The sequence below is a fragment of the Pseudoliparis swirei genome, chromosome 11 (genome assembly GCF_029220125.1).
Source record: "Pseudoliparis swirei isolate HS2019 ecotype Mariana Trench chromosome 11, NWPU_hadal_v1, whole genome shotgun sequence".
NCBI lineage: Eukaryota > Metazoa > Chordata > Actinopteri > Perciformes > Liparidae > Pseudoliparis > Pseudoliparis swirei.
The window spans coordinates 15039818-15058153 of NC_079398.1; the positions used below are offsets into that span (position 1 = coordinate 15039818).

The 18336-nt window shown below is 47.2% G+C and overlaps 1 protein-coding gene across 8 annotated transcripts in view; it reads right to left on the bottom strand.

Annotated features, from left to right (window-relative positions):
- Positions 1-978: 978 nt before the first annotated feature.
- mipol1 (mirror-image polydactyly 1) overlaps positions 979-18336 on the bottom strand; it is a 43735-nt gene continuing 26377 nt past the window's right edge. For 6 of the 8 annotated variants that reach the window (XM_056425935.1, XM_056425934.1, XM_056425930.1 and 3 more), the window contains 5 exons: positions 18159-18329; positions 13089-13142; positions 9267-9361; positions 3950-4105; positions 979-1277 (listed from right to left, as the gene is read on the bottom strand). In XM_056425935.1, coding sequence (XP_056281910.1) covers positions 1211-1277; positions 3950-4105; positions 9267-9361; positions 13089-13142; positions 18159-18329 — 543 coding nt within the window. In that variant the 3' untranslated portion in view covers positions 979-1210. The remainder of the gene's footprint in view (positions 1278-3949; positions 4106-9266; positions 9362-13088; positions 13143-18158; positions 18330-18336) is intronic. The other 2 variants (XM_056425931.1, XM_056425933.1) reach the window with 2 other exon arrangements.

Here is an 18336-nt window from a genome sequence, read left to right on the forward strand (position 1 = left end):
ATGTGTGAATATTAATAAATGATAATATTGATATTCTTTTGACCTCAAGTGACCCACAAACATCAAATTCATCCTTTCATAGATTCACTGTAACTTGTGTTTATGATCTCCAGAAGTTGTCAGGGTGAGGGTGAGAGGGTGAGGGTGACTGAGGGTGAGTGAGTTCATCAGTACCTCAGAGATGAAAACATAGAACCAATGAAGCTCTTCTTTATCATCTTCTTCATCATCTTCTTCTTCCTCTTCTTCCTTTCAGCCAGCGACTTATTGGAAGTTGTTAAAGTTTCATTTTAATTAGAAGTTTTTAGTGAACAGGAAGTCGGAGCTTCTCACATTTGTCACAGCGATCTTTGGAAATTAAAGTTTTAAAGAAACTGGTGAACCAACATCAGCTCGAGAAGTCTCCTTCATCTTCTTCTTCTCCTCCTTAAGAGTCAAAGCTGCTCATTAAAACGTCTCAACGTTACCAGTCCAACAAATCTACTCAAACATCATTAAAACAGTTTGTAATAATATATCAAAGGATGTCAGATGTGCAGGTTAGAGTTAACCTTAACTCTAACCCTAACCCCATCGTTAACTCTAACCCTAACCCTAATTCTAACCTGTTGCTCTAACCTGTTGCAGGGTTAGGGTTAACTCTAACTCGAACCCTAACCCCAGGATTAACCTTAACTCTAACCCTAACCATGTCACATGTTCATGAGCGTGTCCTCCGACGTGTCCCTGCTCTGTCCAGCTGGTCCTCTGGATGTCTGTCGTCGTATATCTAAGGACAACAAGACAGATAGGACATGGACATAAGTCTTTCACATCAACAGGCTCCATGTCAACCTGTAGGGGGCGTGGCCTTCCCATAATCACCATAAGGCATGAAACACAACGCCACCATGGGGCCAACTGGAGTCATGTCTCTCGGTAAACATTTTTGACCAAATTTCCAGTGACGGGGGCAGAAATCATTTGTTGGGATTCAAACACTATTAAAATAAAGTTTTTATTCACAAATCTAAACATTAAATCATCATTTCAGAAACACAAAATAAAACAAGACGTCGTATTGAGGGACATGAAACCATAACGACGACGTCGCCCACGTCTTCTTACTAAAGACGGATCTGAGGAAACTAAACTGAACTCAATTCAGTTGTTGGTAATCCAAGAGATCACGTGTCTTCTGAGAGGAGATCACGTGGTCTTAGAGAGGGGATCAGACAACCACTCGGAGGCTTCCGGTCCCCACCTTCTTCCTCAGGACCTCAACCAGACGCTCCAACCTGAGGAAGAGGAGAAAAGAAGAGTTACGCATGGTGATGCAGCTGTTGAAGACAAATCAGGGACAAGAGGACGTGTCGAGACAAATATGACTCCACAGTGGGAATCGAACCACAAACCCCTCAGGACCTGGTGTCCCTCTGCCTGCGTGACGGGGGACGGAGGAGGGAGAGCAAAGTGCCAACGGGTCTTGGAAGCAGCGGTCGGCCGGAGCGGCAACGGGGAGTCAGAACCGGCGTGGTCTGCAGAACACCACAGTCCGGATTAACTACCCAGGTCCCTTATAGAGGGTCTCACATCACCCCCATTCTCAGGTCCCTTATAGAGGGTCTCATATCACCCCCATACTCAGGTCCCTTATAGAGGGTCTCACATCACCCCCCATACTCAGGCCCCTTATAGAGGGTCTCACATCACCCCCATACTCAGGTCCCTTATAGAGGGTCTCACATCACCCCCATACTCAGGTCCCTTATAGAGGGTCTCACATCACCCCCCATACTCAGGCCCCTTATAGAGGGTCTCACATCACCCCCATACTCAGGTCCCTTATAGAGGGTCTCACATCACCCCCATACTCAGGTCCCTTATAGAGGGTCTCACATCACCCCCATACTCAGGTCCCTTATAGAGGGTCTCACATCACCCCCGTACTCAGGTCCCTTATAGAGGGTCTCACATCACCCCCATACTCACAGAGCACTGCCCCGTCAGACTCCTGCATCAGTGGCTGAAGTTCTTATCTGACATCTGGTCTTGTAGTGTTCTTGTTGTGTTTCCTGCTCAGCTCGTCGTGACTTTGCTCTGTGCAAAGGTCAACATAAATAAACTTGACCGACGTGGCGGCGGCTGGCTTCTACAGACCTCTTCCAATGAGGTTTCTAGCTGCATCACATTCCCCTTAGTTCTTACCGGGTCCTGTTCTTCAGGATCCACTAGTGGCTTCATTCAACTATGAATAAGAAGTGCAGAAAAGGAAAAGCAGGAAGCTGAAGCACCATGAAGACGTTGATCCGTTGACCCTGGATGACTTTCTCTCTCGGAGTCTCTCCAAACCAAATTAAACTTCCCTCTCTAATAACCACAGATCTTCATCCCCCTCTCCCTCTTCATCCCCCTCTCCCTCCAGAGAGCAAATATTCCTCTCTCACTATTCAAAAACTTGGGAGGTTCTTCAGGGCCGGCCGCCCCCCCGCTGGCAGCCAAATTAGAGCAGAAAGCTGCGGGTTTGAGCCCAGGAGGACGGCGAGTGACGCAGACGGACGACTTAAGCTGTTTTCATGATGAATCTCATCCCTTCATCTTCAGCCTGATGAGAAGACGAGCAGCAGAGGGACAATTCACCGGATTCAGGCTCCCACGTCATCCTGTTCAAGCCCAAATCTACAGGATTAATTCTTTCTGATCACTCACACCGATGTCTGCTGAATATGAATCAGCACAACCAAATCTCTTGAGTCCAACACGCTTAACCAGTCTTTGAACACATCCCAGAGTCTGACGGCTGCTATTGGCTACAGAGACATGTTGACAGGAAACACCACTCGGACTCTGAGGTCAGCTTCAGCTTGAGGTCAGGAACGTCAATCACAATATGACCACGTCTCCTCCGACGTGTCTCCTCAGATGAGTCTCCTCCGACGTGTCTCCTCAGATGAGTCTCCTCAGATGAGTCTCCTCCGACGTGTCTCCTCAGATGAGTCTCCTCAGATGTGTCTCCTCCGACGTGTCTCCTCAGATGAGTCTCCTCAGATGAGTCTCCTCAGATGTGTCTCCTCAGATGTGTCTCCTCAGATGTGTCTCCTCAGACGTGTCTCCTCAGATGAGTCTCCTCAGATGTGTCTCCTCAGATGAGTCTCCTCAGACGTGTCTCCTCAGACGTGTCTCCTCAGATGTGTCTCCTCAGATGAGTCTCCTCAGACGTGTCTCCTCAGACGTGTCTCCTCAGACGTGTCTCCTCAGACGTGTCTCCTCAGACGTGTCTCCTCAGACGTGTCTCCTCAGATGTCTCTGAGGGTCAACGTAGTTCATGTCTCCAGAAAGACGATAACTACTTTTTCAACGGTGAGTTCTTCCTGTTCTAACGTCCCGTTGAGCCACGAACCAATCAGACACGAGCAGACGCTCTCACAAGCATGTGCTGGTCACAACCATTCTGTGTGTGTGTGTGTGTGTGTGTGTATGTGTGTCTGTGTGTGTCTGTGTTTGTGTCTGTGTGTGTATGTGTGTGTGTCCGTGCGTGTGTGTGTGTGTCTCTGTGTGTGTGTGTGTGTGTGTGTGTGTGTGTGTGTGTGTGTGTGTGTGTGTGTGTGTGTCTGTGTGTGTGTGTGTGTGTGTCTCTGTGTGTGTGTGTGTGTGTGTGTGTGTGTGTGTGTGTGTGTGTGTGTGTGTGTGTGTGTGTGTGTGTGTGTGTGTGTGTGTGCTTGCTGTTATTCAGGTTACTGGACGTTTTTAGTTTATAATTTATGTTCAAATTTCCCTTCATTGGAAGAAAAAATGTGAAACTATAGAGGTAGGTGTTATGAAAGTATAAAACTATAAAGATGTGTTATTAAAGTATAAAACTATAGAAATGTTATTAAAGTATTTTAAACTATAGAGATGTTATTAAAGTATAAAACAGGTTTAATATGTCAAAGTGATGTCATATTAAAGTATGATGTCATAGTCTTACTTGCGAACTCTCTCGCTGGCCTCTCGCTCCGCCTCCTGACAGTGTTGAAGCTCCGCCTCCATGTTCTGCTTCTCCTTCGACAGCTGCTGCACCTGGACCAGCAGGGGCGAGGCACGAGGGGCAGGAAAGGGCGGAGCCTGAGGAGAGACGCCATCACTGGGCAACGAGGGAAGAGTGGGGAGAAGGTCACTGTAAGAACTCTTCTTCATCACTGTATGAACTCTTCATCACTGTATGAACTCTTCTTCATCACTGTATGAACTCTTCATCACTGTATGGACTCTTCTCGATCACTGTATGAACTCTTCATCACTGTATGAACTCTTCTTCATCACTGTATGAACTCTTCATCACTGTATGAACTCTTCATCACTGTATGGACTCTTCTCGATCACTGTATGAACTCTTCATCACTGTATGAACTCTTCATCACTATATGGACTCTTCTCGATCACTGTATGAACTCTTCATCACTGTATGGACTCTTCATCACTGTATGAACTCTTCATCACTGTATGAACTCTTAGTGCTATACAAACAAGGAGCAGGTCAGTTTACAGGATTCAGCCTCTAGTTGTCTGGTTTTGAACTGGTTTACAGGATTCAGCCTCTAGTTGTCTGGTTTTAAACTGGTTTACAGGATTCAGCCTCTAGTTGTCTGGTTTTTAAACTGGTTTACAGGATTCAGCCTCTAGTTGTCTGGTTTTTAAACTGGTTTACAGGATTCAGCCTCTAGTTGTCTGCTTTTAAACTGGTTTACAGGATTCAGCCTCTAGTTGTCTGGTATTAAACTGGTCTCCTCCTTCGCCGATGGGGCCCGGTCGGGGCAACATCACGCACCCTGTGGACCCACCACCTGCAGGGACAAGCATCGGGGTCGGGTGCTATGCAGGGGGCCTGCGGGGAAGGAGCCAGAGATGGTGGAGGAGGTGGAGCAATACCAGCTAGATATTGGGCTCACCTTCACGCACAGCACTGGCTCTGGCTCTAGAACCACGCTCCTGGAGAAGGTTGGACTCTGTTCTTTTCTGGAGTTGCCCAGGGTGAGAGGCGCCGGGCGGGAGTGGGGATACTCAAAAGCCCCCGGCTGAGCGCTGCTGTGTTGGAGTTTTCCAGGGAAAACCAAAGGGTCGCCTCCCTGCGCCTACGGGTTGCGGGGAGTAAGACTCTGACTGTGGTTTGTGCTTATGCACCAAAACGGCAGTTCAGAGTATCCGGCCTTCTTGGAGTCGGTGGGAGGGGGTCCTGGAGAGGGCACCGTCTGTCGACTCCAGAGTTCTCCTGGGAGACTTTAACTCTCACGTGGGCAATGGCAGAGAAACCTGGCGGGGGGTGAAACTGAGCGGTGTTCCGTTACTGGACTTCTTTGCTAGCCACGGTTTGTCATGTTCGAACATAAAGTGGCTCATAAGTGGACCTGGTACCAGAGCACCTTAGGCCGGAGATCAATGATCGACTTTGTAATCGTATCATCTGATCTGCGGCCGTATGTCTTGGACACTCGGGTGAAGAGAGGAGCAGAGCTGTCAACTGATCACCACCTGGTGGTAAGTTGGATCAGATGGACCTGGCAAGCCCAAACGTGTAGTTCGGGTGAACTTGGAACATCTGGTGGAGGAACCTGGATGAACTCCTCACACATCTCGAGGGAGGTTGGGAACATGCAATCTGAGTGGACCATGTTCAAAGCCTCTATGGTGGAGGCGAGAACATCTGGTGGAGGAACCTGGATGAACTCCTCACACATCTCGAGGGAGGTTGGGAACATGCAATCTGAGTGGACCATGTTCAAAGCCTCTATGGTGGAGGCGACCGATACGAGCTGTGGTCAGAAGGTCATCGGTGCCTGTTGTGGCTGCGGTGGTCGTGGATGCACAAACTCGGGCATGGGAGGAGTTCGGGGAGGCCATGAAGAAGGACTTTCGGTTGGCCTCAAGGAGCTTCTGGCTAACAGTCCGACGGCTCAGGAAGGGAAAGCAGGGTCTACCCAGGGCTGTTCTCAGCAGGGGGGGGAGCTGCTGACCCAGACGAGTGACATCGCCGGACGGTGGAGAGAACCCTTTGAGGAACTCCTAAATCTGGCCAACATGTCCCCTCTAGAGGGGGCAGTGCCTGTAGACTTTGGGGGGGGGGGGGGGGGTCGCACCAATATGCCTGGCAGAGGCCGCTAAGGTTTTCAAAAAAACCTTGGTGGTTAGGCGCCGGGGGGATGAGATCCGCCCTGAGATGCTGAAGGCGCTGGACATTGTTGGGCTGTCTTGGCTGACACGCCTCTTCAATGTCGCGTGGGGGTCAGGATCAGTGCCCTTGGACCGGCAGACTGGGGTGGTGGTTCCCATTTTTAAAAAGAGGGACGGAGAGTGTGATCGAACTATCGTGATATCTCACTACGCAGCCTCTGGGGAAAGTTTATGCCAGGGTGCTGAGAGGAGCTCTGACAGTTGGTCGAACCTCAGATTCAAGACCAGCTGTACGGATTCCATCCCGGTCGTAGAACTGTGGACCAGCTCTTTACCCTCGCAAGAATACTCAAGGGGTCCTGGGAGTTTGCCCAACCAGTCCAGCGGGGCGAGAGTCAGCAAAGATGGAGGACCACTGCTATTATAAACAAAGGATCGGGTTGATAGATCCATCCGTGAAGCTGTGAAACCTGAACTCACTCTGTGACCGAGCACAGTGTGAGGAGGGCTCTGTTGAGGGTGAACACCAGGAAAGCTGCAGGTCCAGATGGCATATCTGGGCGCAGTGTTCACCACAATATTCAACCTCTCAAGAGATCCACTATTGTCCCTGTGCCCAAGAATGCTTCTCCAGCATGTATGAATGACTACCCCTTCCTCCATGGACCCGCTGCAGTTTGCTTATCGCACAAACAGATCCACGGATGATGCTGTCTCCCAGGTACTGCACACCACTCTCTCATCTGGACAGCCAGACTGTTCATTGATTATAGTTCAGCTTTCAACACCATAGTGGACTGAACACCCCTGTGTGCTTGGATCCTGGACTTCCTGACCGCCAGGCCACAGGTGGTCAGGGTCTCCAAATCCCTCACCCTGAACACAGGATACACATGACTGTGTGGCCAGGTTCAGCTCAACACCATCATCAAGTTTGCGGATGACACAGTGGTGGTGGGCCTGATCTCGAAGGCCTACCTGGAGGAAGTTGCTGATCTGTCACTCTGGTGCCAGGACAACAGCCTCATCATTAATGTCACCGCTGATTGTGAGTCCACATCACCGAGGATCTGACATGGTCAACAAACACAGACACTCTGGTGAGAAAGGCAAGGCAGCGCCTCTACCACCTCAGGCAGCTGAGGAAATTTAAAGTTTCCCAGAGGATCCTTCAGTCCTTCTACTCTGGAGCTGTAGAGAGCGTCCTGACAGGAAGCATCACTGCCTGGTTTGGCAACTGCTCCGCTCAGGACAGGAAGGCTCTGCACTATTGGAACTACACTCCCCACCCTGCAGGACTTGTACACCAGGAGGTGCAGAACCAGAGCCGGCAGGATCATGAAGGATCCTCACCACCCCAACAACAGACTGTTTCAGCTCAGGCAGGCGCCTCCGTAGTCACGCTGCAAGAACAGAGAGACTGAGACGGAGTTTCTTTCCTCAGGCCATCAGGATTGTGAACCACCAGGACCCCACATAGACCCACACAACTGCCCCTCTTAGGCACACACACACACACACACACTTACTGTAAATATTGTGTTGTATTTTATTTGTAAATAGTGTGTATGCACATTCCTGCTGAGCATTGCCACTTTCATTTCACTGCACACCCTGTGTGTGTATGTGACAAATAAAACATCTTGAATCTTGAATCTTGAATTTACCCTCGCAAGAATACTCAAGGGGTCCTGGGAGTTTGCCCAACCAGGCTACGTGTGCTTTGTGGACTTGGATAAGGCTTTCGACCGGGTCCCTTTGGGATTGTTATGGGGGGTGCTGCGGGAGTCTGGGATTCCGGACTTGTTGCAATGGGCCATCCGGTCCCTCGACACCTGCAGTAAGAGCTGTGTTCGGATTATTTGCATTAAGTCAGACACGTTCCCGGTGTGTGTCAGCCTCCGACAGGGCTGCCCTTCATTACCGGTCCTGTTTGGGATTTTCATGGACAGGATATCTAAGCGCAGCCTGGCGGTGGAGGTCAGGTTTGGGGGTAGAGCAGGTCAGGTTTGGCGGTCTCAGGATCTCCTCTCTGCTGTTTGCAGATGATGTGGTCCTGTTGTCCTCAGACTGTGACCTCCAGCATTCACTGGGGCCTTTAGAGCCGAGTGTGAAGCGGCGGGATGAGAGTCAGCACCTCCACATCTGAGGCCATGGTGCTCTGCCGGAAACCGGTGAACTGATCCTCCAGGTGGGGACAGATTGCCTACCCCAAGCGAAGGAGTTCAAGTATCTCGGGGTCTTGTTCACGAGTGAGGGTAAGATGGAGAGAGGTGGACAGGTAGATCGGTGCAGCGGCAGCAGAAAAACAGGCGCTGTACCGGTCCGTCTGGGTGAAAAGGAGCTGAGCCGAAAGGCAAAATTCTCAATTTACTGGTCGGTCTAAGTTCCAATCCTCACCTATGGCCACAAACTTTTTGTAGAGACCGAAAGAACAAGGTCGCAAATACAAGCGGCCGAAATGAGTTTCCTCTGTAGGGTGGCCGTGCTCAGCCTTAGAGATAGAGTAAGGAGATGAGTTTCCTCTATAGGACTCAGCCTTAGAGATAGAGTAAGGAGATGAGGTTCCTCTATAGGACTCAGCCTTAGAGATAGAGTAAGGAGATGAGTTTCCTCTGTAGGACTCAGCCTTAGAGATAGAGTAAGGAGCTCGGACATCAGGAGGTGGTTCGGGCCTCCCGGACGCCTCCCTTTAGAGGTTTTCCAGGCATGTCCAATTGGAGGAGACCCAGGGAAGACACAGGACACGCTGGAAGGATTACATCTCCCAGCTGGCCTGTGAACGCCTCGGGATCCCCAACAATGAGCTGGAAAAGGTTGCAGGTGAGAGGAAGTCTGGGTCAGCCTGCTGGGTCTGCTGCCCCCGCGACCCGACCGCAGACTAAGCGGAGGAGAATGGATGGATGGACTGTCTGGTTCTAAACTGGTTTTCAGGATTAACTGTCCGTTTTTAAACTGGTTTACAGGATTCAGCCTCTAGTTGTCTGGTTTTAAACTGGTTTACAGGATCCGGGATCAGACCCTCGGTGCTGACTGAAGTTGCTCACTGAAGGTCTCAAAATATGTTGTGTTCATCAGACCACACATGAGTGGGAGAAAGAAAGTTAGTTTCAACACACACCACGGTAGAAGCTGACCTGTGATTGGCTCGTAGCACCTGTTGCTCCGCCTGCAGCTGCCGTTGATCCTCCAAAAAAACACTCCTCTCTTTCTGAAGCCTCAGGAACTCGGTCTGATTGGATGAAAAAGACATGTCAATCACATGAAACTTCTGATAGTCAGCAGCAGAAAAGATGATGAAGATGATGGTGATGGTGGTGATTTCATTTTTCATTTCATTTATTTATTTATTTGTAAAGGGACCGTACACATTAATCAACCCATGGGTAAATGTGTTAACGTTAGCTAAGGCTAAATTTCAGCTTTGGTCCCTGTGGCCAGATGTTACAGCCTTCACTAAAGGAGAATGAGGTTAATACATTAACATAATAAAAAAGCAATAAATATACAGGTTACGATAAGACACTGGCCTCCTACCAAAATCATTGAAAAATTACAAATTAAAAATAAAATTAAAAAAACAGACATAAAAACAATAATTATTAACACAATCACTGAGGAGGAAGTCACAGTTCATGCTCACACATCTGACTGGTAGAAAGCCAGTTCTTCAGGCCGTTTTTAAAAGAGTAAAAAGTTCTGCTAGTGCGCATATTCAGAGGCAGGGTATTCCAGAGCTGTCCTGCTTTTACTGAAAATGCAGACTGACTAAAAGAACTCCTCCTAAATGGGATGACGCAGTCGCCTCTGCATCATCGTGATGATGATGGGGATGGTGAAGATGATGATGGTGAAGATGATGATGGTGGTCATTAAGTCATATTAAATGTGTGTTTTTTAAATCTTGATCCAGAGTCTCTTAAAATAAGGGATTAATTAACTAATTGACTTATTAGCTAACATCAGTGTCAACACTCTTAATTACAAGCAGATCAGAGGCTCCATGTGCATTGTGGGAAAAATGAGCTCAGTCGAGTTTAATTATATTAAAACAAACTGCACCATAGAATGCATGTTAGAGCATATTTACTGTGTAAACTATATATATATATATATATTCTAAAGAAATAAAATATATAAATAAATTCCTGCCTCCTCACCTCTTTCTCACTGCTTCCTCGCCTCCTCCTCACCTCCTCTCACTTCCTGCCTCCTCACCTCTTTCTCACTGCTTCCTCGCCTCCTCCTCACCTCCTCCTCCTCCTGCTGCTGACAGAGCTGCTCTAGGGATTGAACCTGAAGGCTGGTGTGTCTCAGTGCATCTCTGGTCAAACAGGGTAGTGGTCCCGCAGGAATTATACCTGATCCTGACCTCCTCCTCCTCCTCCTCCTACTGCTCCACCTCCTCTTCCTCATCTATGCTAATTAAAGCCCTCTCCGAGTTTAAAGTGGGACATCAAAAGAGAAACCAAGCCCTGAGAGTCAATATGTGTCTTCTCCAGCCGGGCCGGAGGAGACGCTTCAAAAGAGCCCACTTATTAATCAGAATAATTTCCAAATGATCAGTGACCTTTAACATAAGGAGTTAAGGTCAACGAGGGGTGGGGGGTGATGAAACCAACCTGGGAGGGGTGGATGGGGGGTGATGAAACCAACCTGGGAGGGGTGGATGGGGAGTGATGAAACCAACCTGGGAGGGGTGGGGTGGGGGGTGATGAAACCTTTTTGGTTCTGAATATTTAATTTGTCTCTGAAGACTCTCCAGTTGACGACAGCATCTTACGGTTCTGGTTTAGCTTTTGGTTTAAAGATTAGGTTTAAGGTTGTGGTTAGAGGTTTGGTTCTGGTCTGGTTTAGGTGGTTTGGTTCTGGTCTGGTTTAGGTGGTTTGGTTCTTATCTGGTTTAGGTGGTTTGGTTCTGGTCTGGTTTAGGTGGTTTGGTTCTTATCTGGTTTAGGTGGTTTGGTTCTGGTCTGGTTTAGGTGGTTTGGTTCTGGTCTGGTTTAGGTGGTTTGGTTCTGGTCTAGTTTAGGTGGTTTGGTTCTGGTCTGGTTTAGGTGGTTTGGTTCTGGTCTGGTTTAGGGGTGTGGTTTGGTTCTGGTCTGGTTTAGGTGGTTTGGTTCTGGTCTGGTTTAGGGGTGTGGTTTGGTTCTGGTCTGGTTTAGGTGGTTTGGTTCTGGTTTGGTTTAGATGGTTTGGTTCTTGTCTGGTTTAGGTAGTTTGGTACTGGTCTGGTTTAGGGGTGTGGTTTGGTTCTGGTCTGGTTTAGGGGTGTGGTTTGATTCTGGTTTGGTTTAGTTCTGGTCTGGTTTAGGTGATTTGGTTCTGGTCTGGTTTAGGGGTGTGGTTTGGTTCTGGTCTGGTTTAGGTGGTTTGGTTCTGGTTTGGTTTAGGTGGTTTGGTTCTGGTCTGGTTTAGGTGGTTTGGTTCTTATCTGGTTTAGGTGGTTTGGTTCTGGTCTGGTTTAGGTGGTTTGGTTCTTATCTGGTTTAGGTGGTTTGGTTCTGGTCTGGTTTAGGTGGTTTGGTTCTGGTCTGGTTTAGGTGGTTTGGTTCTGGTCTGGTTTAGGGGTGTGGTTTGGTTCTGGTCTGGTTTAGGTGGTTTGGTTCTGGTCTGGTTTAGGGGTGTGGTTTGGTTCTGGTCTGGTTTAGGTGGTTTGGTTCTGGTTTGGTTTAGATGGTTTGGTTCTTGTCTGGTTTAGGTAGTTTGGTACTGGTCTGGTTTAGGGGTGTGGTTTGGTTCTGGTCTGGTTTAGGGGTGTGGTTTGATTCTGGTTTGGTTTAGTTCTGGTCTGGTTTAGGTGATTTGGTTCTGGTCTGGTTTAGGGGTGTGGTTTGGTTCTGGTCTGGTTTAGGTGGTTTGGTTCTGGTTTGGTTTAGGTGGTTTGGTTCTTGTCTGGTTTAGGTGGTTTGGTACTGGTCAGGTTTAGGGGTGTGGTTTGGTTCTGGTCTGGTTTAGTGGTGTAGTTTGGTTCTGGGCTGGTTAAGGGGTGCGGTTTAGTTCTGGTCTGGTTTAGATGGTTTGGTTCTGGTCTGGTTTAGGTGGTTTGGTTCTGGTCTAGTTTAGGTGGTTTGGTTCTGGTCTGGTTTAGTTTGGTTCTGGTCTGGTTAAGGGGTGCGGTTTAGTTCTGGTCTGGTTTAGGTGGTTTGGTTCTGGTCTGGTTTAGGTGGTTTGGTTCTGGTCTGGTTTAGGGGTGTGGTTTGGTTCTGGTCTGGTTTAGGTGGTTTGGTTCTGGTCTGATTTAGGTGGTTTGGTTCTGGTCTGGTTTAGGGGTGTGGTTTGGTTCTGGTCTGGTTTAGGTGGTTTGGTTCTGGTCTGTTTAGGGGTGTGGTTCTGGTCTGGTTTAGGTGGTTTGGTTCTGGTCTGATTTAGGTGGTTTGGTTCTGGTCTGGTTTAGGTGGTTTGGTTCTGGTCTGTTTAGGGGTGGTTCTGGTCTGGTTTAGGTGGTTTGGTTCTGTTCTGATTTAGGTGGTTTGGTTCTGGTCTGGTTTAGGTGGTTTGGTTATGGTCTGGTTTAGATGGTGTGGTTCTGGTCTGGTTTAGATGGTGTGGTTCTGGTCTGGTTTCAGCGTGGTGGTTTTGGCGGTCTGTCTCGGCAGCTGCTGGTGTTTCTGTTGTAAATTAAAAAGCTCTTCAGGCTCTAAGCCCCCGGAGCCCTCCAGCCTAATTAACAGACTTCCCACAGAAAAAAGACAGAGTGCTACATTAATAACAAAAGTTAATATATTTCAGCAGAAAACAGAGCCAGAAAAACCAGAAGAACAACAGATTCTACTTAGACTCGGTTCTTCTTCTTGTGATTACATTCAACGTCAATGAGGAAATAATTTAATTCAACTTTCAAATCATGTATCTGTAGAATGACCCTGTGTGTGTGTGTGTGTGTGTGTGTGTGTGTGTGTGTGTGTGTGTGTGTGTGTGTGTGTGTGTGTGTGTGTGTGTGTGTGTGTGTGTGTTACCTCGCCTGCACAGCGCTCTCTCTCCTGCATCACTTCTTGTTCCAAACGTTTAAACTGCAGAGAAACAGAATACGAGTTCAAAGTTTTAACATTATACTTTCACTTTTTAGTTTTTGGTCGTCGTCATCAGCTAATAAACTAAATGTTACAACTTCAAAGACAAGGTGTCGACCTGTCAATCACCTGTGCAGACTTCTATACAACCAGAGGAGGTGCCCCCTGGTGGTCAGGAGAGAGAATGCAGCTTTAACACATGAAGCATAGACCTCTATACAACCAGAGGAGTCGCCCCCTGGTGGTCAGCAGAAAAGATGCAGCTTTAACACATGAAGCATAGACCTCTATACAACAAGAGGAGTCGCCCCCTGGTGGTCAGCAGAGAAGATGCCGCTTTAACACATGAATCATAGACTTCTATACAACCAGAGGAGTCCCCCCCTGGTGGTCAGGAGAGAGAATGCAGCTTTAACACATGAAGCATAGACTTCTATACAATCAGAGGAGTCCCCCCCTGGTGGTCAGCAGAGAGGATGCAGCTTTAACACATGAAGCATATACTTCTATACAACCAGAGGAGTCGCCCCCTGGTGGTCAGCAGAGATGATGCAGCTTTAACACATTAAGCATAGACTTCTATACAACCAGAGGAGTCGCCCCCTGGTGGTCAGCAGAGAGGATGCAGCTTTAACACATGAAGCATAGACTTCTCTTCTTAAACCAGAATGTGCTTCCTGGCAGCCACCACTGGAATCTAAGTAGTATAACAACAATAATATTTGTGTAGATTAGTCTTTATGACACTGTGCAGAAACAGGGTTTAAGGTGTAATGTGTAGTATCCAATCAGAATGTTAGTTTCAAACATTAAAAAGATTGTGACGAAATAATAAAATTTAAAAAATATATATAATAATGCATTTAGTTATATAGCGCTTTTCATAGTACTCAAAGACAAGGGCCAAGCTTAAAAGAATCATTTATGTTGAAGGCCATCCACTACACAATGTTTTTGATGGATTCAGAAGGTCTTTAGAGAGACTCAGGAAGCCTCAGTGTTCTACTGGACCTCTCAGGAGGTCTTTAGAGAGACTCAGGAGGCCTCAGTGTTCTACTAAATCTCTCAGAAAGTGGTGTCATCCACCCTCATTAGACTCATCCCCATTAGATATGAGTCCAATGAGGGTGGTGTAATCCACCCTCACCAGAGATGATTCCTATGAGGGTGGTGTTATCCACACACTTCAGGAGCTTGACGGATGGTGACTGGAGTTGCAGCTGTTGGTGTAAAGGGAGGAGAACAGATGGAGAGAATGCAGCCTTGGGGGGAACCGGTGCTGATGGGCTGCTTCCTGTCAGACAGGAAGTCAGTTATCCACTGCCAGGTGGAGTCGGGCACGTGCAGCTGAGACAGTTTGTGATACAACATCGACGCGATGATGGTGTTAAAGGCAGAGCTGAAGTCCACAAACAGGATCCTGACGTAGGTTTCTGAGGAGTCCAGATGCTGGAGGATGAAGTGAAGGGCCATGCTGATAGCATCCTCTACGAACCTGTTGGCTCTGTAGGTGAAGTGCAGGGGGCCCAGTAGTGGACTTGTTGTGAGAGGTGATGTGGGTCACTGTCCGGTCTGCCCTTAGCCCTGAAGCCTGAGGGCCTGTCATCAGTACAGAGCCGTTCTTGAGTTGGTATATTGGATGAAATGCAAAGTGGTACAAACGAGAACACGCCTTGCCCCTTAAAGCAGAAATGTGGCATTGTAACATCCCATAAACATAGACATCAACTCATTTGAAGAAGTCATCCTGATCCTTTGTATTCCTTATCTCGCCATGCCTTACTTCCAGGTCAGTAGCTCCATGTAGTCTTCACTATAGTTTATAACTCATCATTTTGTGGTTGCGTGGACACTTTATTACTCTATTTGATTAATATAAAAATAAATGATTCCCCAACAGTAGGAACCATACACTTTAGTGTCTAATGACTCCCGCTGTTGATGGTCCTTAGAGCTGCCAGAGGGAATCAAACCGACAGCCTTTCTGTGTGTAGAGTCAGACTCATCCAGGTGAGCTTTAATAATCTGAAATGACTCAATCTCAACTCAATAAAGAACAGCTGCAGCCGTGATATGAGAGAGAGGGAGAGGCTGTCTGGGAGATGCCTCCCCCACTTTTCTAATATTTCCCAGAAGTCCCTGCTGCGGCGGGAAAATAATCCCTGAGAGATGAGGGGAGGGAAAGAGGGATCTTTCAGCGGCGGGGGGGGAGGAGAGGAATCCTCCAGCGTGGAGTGCTCTGTCTCTTTTACTTCTCCTCCGAGGATTACGCCGGCATTTGAAACATATTTCAGCGCGCCTCGGCGGCGGAGAGAGGGCGGGATTAAGGTGTTAGCATGGAGGGGTGGTGTTAGCGCAGAGGGGCGGGGTGTTAAAAGATGGCAGAGCGTTATATTGGCGGGGTTAGCGTTGATAGACTGGCTGATGCTGAACAGAGACACAAATACAGCAGAGTTTTGTCGGGTTAATGGATGTTTCCGTGGCAACTGTGAGGTCAAGATATGGGGCGGAAAGGTGTGAGATGAAGAAGGCGGAGTCAAGAGAAGCAAAAATGGAGGTTTGTTGACACTGATGCAACTTTAATGTGTGTGTCATCTGTACAAGGACCACTCCCTCTTTACAATTATCACTTCATCTGTACAAGGACCACTTCATCTGTACAAGGACCACTTCATCTGTACAAGGACCACTTTCTCTTTACAAGGACCACTTCATCTGTACAAGGACCACTTCCTCTATACAATTAGCACTTCCTCTTTAGAATTATCACTTCATCTTTACAAGGACCACTTTATCTGTACAAGGACCCCTTCCTCTTTACAAGGACCACTTAATCTTTACAAGTGCTACTTCATCTTTATAAGGACCACTTCATCTATACAATTATCAATTATTCTATGCAAGGACCACTTCATCTTTACAAGGACCACTTTATCTACACAACTACCACTTCATCTATACAAGGACCACTTCATCTTTACCAGGACCACTTCATCTTTCCAAGGACCACTTCATCTTTACCAGGACAACTTCATCTTTACAAGGACCACTTCATCTTTACCAGGACAACTTCATCTTTACAAGGACCACAAGTACTGCATCAACACCTAAAGAACCACTTCATGCCTCCTCTGCTCCCCTGACAACAGTTGCCATGGTGCTGCGACATGTTCGTTGCCATGGTGACATCAGTCGGAGGCGGAGCTTCTGAGCACCACCTGCCGCACTGCATGCTGGGCTTCCCCCCCCCCCCCCGTCTGTCATCCTTCCATCAGTCTCACTTCTCATCTTCTCCTCCCACAGAGAGCGGTTTATGAACCCAGATGTATTGTGGGTAATAAATCCTGGACTCTGCAGGCTTCAGTAATAAACTCTGTGAAGTGAATGAAAGATTATATATTTATATACATACATATATATATATAAATATCATACCTGCAAACTCATGAGGGGTGAAAAAGGTGACGACGGGCGAGAGAAAATTAAGTGACTTTTAAAAATATACATTGTCATTATATATAATATGGTTAAAGTCATTCATGAACCAACTTCCTTTCTTTGGCCTGAACAAGTCTTCAAGGACTCGTGAGCTCTGCTGAGCCTTGAGTCTGTTCCATGACTCTGTTCCTTGAGTCTGTTCTGCCTCTACCTGGTTGTCACGATCTTCTATACGATACCTGGCATAAATATCATGATACCTGATACCAGAATTTGATACAATACCAAAAAAAACGATATGATACCAGAAATATGATACTGGTATATTTATCTATAATAGTAATAAATGCAACATCTGTATGGTTCACTTTGTAACAACTTTTTCAACACTTTACAAATGGCAGTAATATTAGTATTAGCCTACAGAAAGATAAGAATGAAACTACATGGAGCCATCAAAGCATTGATTATACACTATGTGACCGTTTATCAGTATCTGACCAGATGATACAGAGTTCATTATGAGCAATTGTAGAGTTACATAACTTTTCAGACTGTCTGCATTGTAGACAAAGAACTTAAACATTTCACTTCTGGAATCATCTTTTCTTTTTTTCTTTTTTAAAGCTGAAGACGGTTGGCAAAAGCTCCGCCACTTCACACGCTGTGAGCGCTGCGCAGCGCAGTGCGTGCAGACAGCTTGACACGGAGCAGCACGTGCGCTCTGATCCCACGCTCTTTTAATGAAGTATTGATACAAAAAATATGCTAAATCATATCGTGTTTAACGTACGGATACCTTGTTAGTATCGATACACCGTGCAGCATGCCAGCAGTAGATGTAGCGGGCTAACATTCAAGCTAACCCGAACCCCCTAACCGATGTCGACATCTTAACGCTGATTGGCCGAGACTCGACACGTCCCATCAAAGATGTTTTATTGCGAAGATCACCATATCACATTTTCTCCGTGTCTCACTGCAATCTCATAAATGCCGGCCGGCCAGTTGACCCCAAAACAAAAACTCTTCGGCTCTACACGATTCACATGGATGACCTATTTTGATTTCAAAACGGTGAATTTCACCGAAAAGTGACAAGTTTGCAGGTATGAATATATGATCCTCAGGAGGTGTGACAAAAGACTTTCAACTTTATGATAATCCTATCTTATTGATTATTGACTGACACCTGATCACAGATTTGAACGTTGAAACCATTAATCCATTATCAAAATAGTGTCCAATTATTTTTCTGTGGGTCAATAATCTAGTCATCCGATCAGCACATTCAAATACATGAAACTACTCTACACATGCATATACAGAAAGGTAAGCAGACAGACAGGTAAACAGACAGTTAAGCAGACAGACAGGTAAGCAGACAGACAGGTAAACAGACAGTTAAGCAGACAGACAGGTAAACAGACAGTTAAGCAGACAGACAGCTAAACAGACAGACAGGTAAGCAGACAGACAGGTAAACAGACAGATAAGCAGACAGACAGGTAAACAGACAGATAAGCAGACAGACAGGTAAACAGACAGACAGGTAAGCAGACAGACAGGTAAACTCGCCTTGGCGACAGAGCCATCTCTCTCCTCCATCACGGCCTTCATCTCCTGAGCGGTGATGTCATTTCTCCGTTGCCTCGCCGACCGTAGATGCTGAACCAGAAAAGAACCGCAGCGCTCCACTTCCTGGGCGGAGTCGGCATCACACACACAGCGAAGGAGCTCGTCCACGTCCTGATCA